Below are 2,356 nucleotides of genomic sequence, written 5' to 3' on the forward strand. Positions count from 1 at the left end.
AATAGTATTTTATTCTATGCCAGAATAATCTTCAGTTTTACTCTCTCTGTCCCAAAATAAGTGGCTTGAGCTTAGTACAAAGTTGAGACACTTATTTTGAGACGGAGGTAGTATAATATACCACCAAATAATTGCTTATTCCTTCTAGACTAATAAGTTCTGGATTTGTTTTTCTTTATCTCTCTATGTTACCCCGTGATAACATGCATGATTGCACGAGAATATAAATGTCTAGACAACCCAGCTAATCAACGTTTTAAAGAATCATTCCAAATTCCATGCTTTGGAGATTATATTCTAAGACGAAAATTCAGCCAAGTTGCTGAAACCTACCGTGGCAAATGCTGGTGGTTGAAATGAGAACATAAGGAATCGTAGCAGAAGAAAATCATGTGGAGAAAATAGTAGTCCATGAATAGTGGCCAGCATAATCGGAAAGGGGAAACGAAGAACATTAGCAAGAACTAGGATTCTCCACCTTTTCTATCCTATCCACTCTCCGATCCAATAACATCGCTGTCTACCGCTTGCTTCATTCCCTCTAGGTCTCTCCTCCTTCGAGATACCCAAAATAAAAGGAGAGGGGGCAGGAGAACACCAACACAAGATTGATGGAGAGGTGACGAGCAAAAGGTGTAGGCAAAAAGAAAGAAAGAGAGGCAACAGTAAGAGGTTTGCAGTTGCAAGGAGCAACCGTTGTTGACAGGTCTACACATCAAGTCCATACCGTTTTGATGCACTTCGGTAGTCTAGGTATTTTGCACTCACAATCTACTTTTGTTGATTCAGTCTGACTCCTCATTCAAAATTCAAATATACTGATGTTGTTTACCATGTATTCACATGCAGGAACGTTGGTGTCCTAACTTGAATCCTGTGAGGTTTTGCGATTGTGGTGAGAATAGTTGACATGTTCATGCTCCTGGCCATCATGCAAATTTGGTACTTACTACATGATCTTTTGACCATTCAATCACTAATAAGTACACACTCTGTTTCTAAATATAAGACGTGTTGGCAGTTTAAAAACAGAGGTAGTAGTAATATAGGGGTTACGTGAATTTCTTTCGAATTGATTTTGCCTCTAATAAGATCATGCTGAATCGGTAATAAGCTTTTATGGAGCAAGCTAGGGTAACAAGTTCTCGAGTTTTTGAACTGTTTTTTGGCGCTTTTGTCCGACTTCCCCAGTTACTAATCATAGGAGGAGAATCTAGCTTGTTGGCACATTTTGTGACAATGGACGACGGACTATACCTTCCGATCCCCAACCACCTTCTGTTTCCATATCCTGAGATCTCCCACGGCTTCGATGAGTTCCTAGCGTGTACTCACACACACACCTGCAACGGTCTATCATGGTCGGCCGCGGCGCACGCTCACACGTGCCTCCACGCGCACACCCAAGTCATAGCTTCCGGCGAAGATCACGCGGAGCATGACCAGCTGAGGAATCTCCGGAAGCCTCTGGGGAACCGTGAGGCCGTGCGCAAGTACCGGCAGAAGAAGAAAGCTCACGCAGCCTTCCTTGAGGAGGAGGTCAAGAAGCTCCGCGCCGCCAACCAGCAGCTCCTGAGGCGGCTGCAGGGCCACGCTGCCCTGGAGGCCGAGGTGGCGAGGCTGACGGGCCTCCTGCTCGATGTCCGAGGCAAAATCGATGCGGCTGAGATCGGCGGCCTGCCGTTCGAGGAGCGTTGCAGCTTCGGCTCTGTCGTCAGCACTGCTGCAGAACCGACAGCACCATGCTTTGATTCTGGCAGTGCTGAGGTGCCAGCGGCCTGGGAGGCTTGCGAGATCGATGGCGGTGGTATTGTTTCAGGAGAACTTGGTGTTCCTGAAGTGGTGGACGCTGTTGCCAGCTTCGTGAACTCTCCTGCATAATTGGATGAAGTTCTTTGTACCCAAATATCAGATAGAAAATGGCTTGGCTTGCCGGTCTTTTCCCCCCTTTCATATACGGAGTAGCCTGCATGAATAAATGGTGGCTGGGAGCAGAAGTGTGGAAGCGAGACACCCTATCAAGGTCTTGCTGATTATACTTCTGTTCTGAAGTGTTCGGTTTGTAATGTACTTGTTGTGTTTGTATTGGATGGAGCTAATAGTAAGTGTGACCCAGCATTATCTGTGCTTTCCAAAGTGCTGCAACGGTGAAGATGAGCTAAGAGTGTGCCTAAACTTGTCCGTTGCGGTCAGTTCAGTGTCTAAACTTGTAAATACACAAAAGTGGTGCTACAACTTGTCGCACGGTGTATATATGGTGCCTCCGTCCCGTATGCCACCGTATTTGCTCTCCGTGTGGCGTGACAGCTGGCGGTTGGTCCACAGATCAGTGGGTGAGTAAAAAATTCAAACAAAA

At 46.2% G+C, this 2,356-nt stretch overlaps 1 protein-coding gene across 4 annotated transcripts; it reads left to right on the forward strand.

Annotated features, from left to right (window-relative positions):
- Positions 1 to 601: 601 nt before the first annotated feature.
- Positions 602 to 2,118, forward strand: LOC119277295 (basic leucine zipper 23-like). 4 transcript variants are annotated; one of them, XM_037558552.1, is made up of 3 exons: positions 602 to 753; positions 850 to 942; positions 1,192 to 2,118. In XM_037558552.1, the coding sequence occupies exon 3, from the start codon at positions 1,240 to 1,242 to the stop codon at positions 1,879 to 1,881; it is 642 nt and encodes a 213-aa protein (XP_037414449.1). In that variant the 5' UTR covers positions 602 to 753; positions 850 to 942; positions 1,192 to 1,239; the 3' UTR covers positions 1,882 to 2,118. The 4 variants fall into 4 exon arrangements, with proteins under 4 accessions (XP_037414449.1, XP_037414446.1, XP_037414450.1 ...); XM_037558553.1 differs by having other exon boundaries at positions 621 to 706; XM_037558549.1 differs by having other exon boundaries at positions 850 to 2,118.
- The last annotated feature ends 238 nt before the right edge of the window (positions 2,119 to 2,356 follow it).

The sequence above is a fragment of the Triticum dicoccoides genome, chromosome 3B (assembly GCF_002162155.2).
Source record: "Triticum dicoccoides isolate Atlit2015 ecotype Zavitan chromosome 3B, WEW_v2.0, whole genome shotgun sequence".
Taxonomy (NCBI): Eukaryota; Viridiplantae; Streptophyta; class Magnoliopsida; order Poales; family Poaceae; genus Triticum; species Triticum dicoccoides.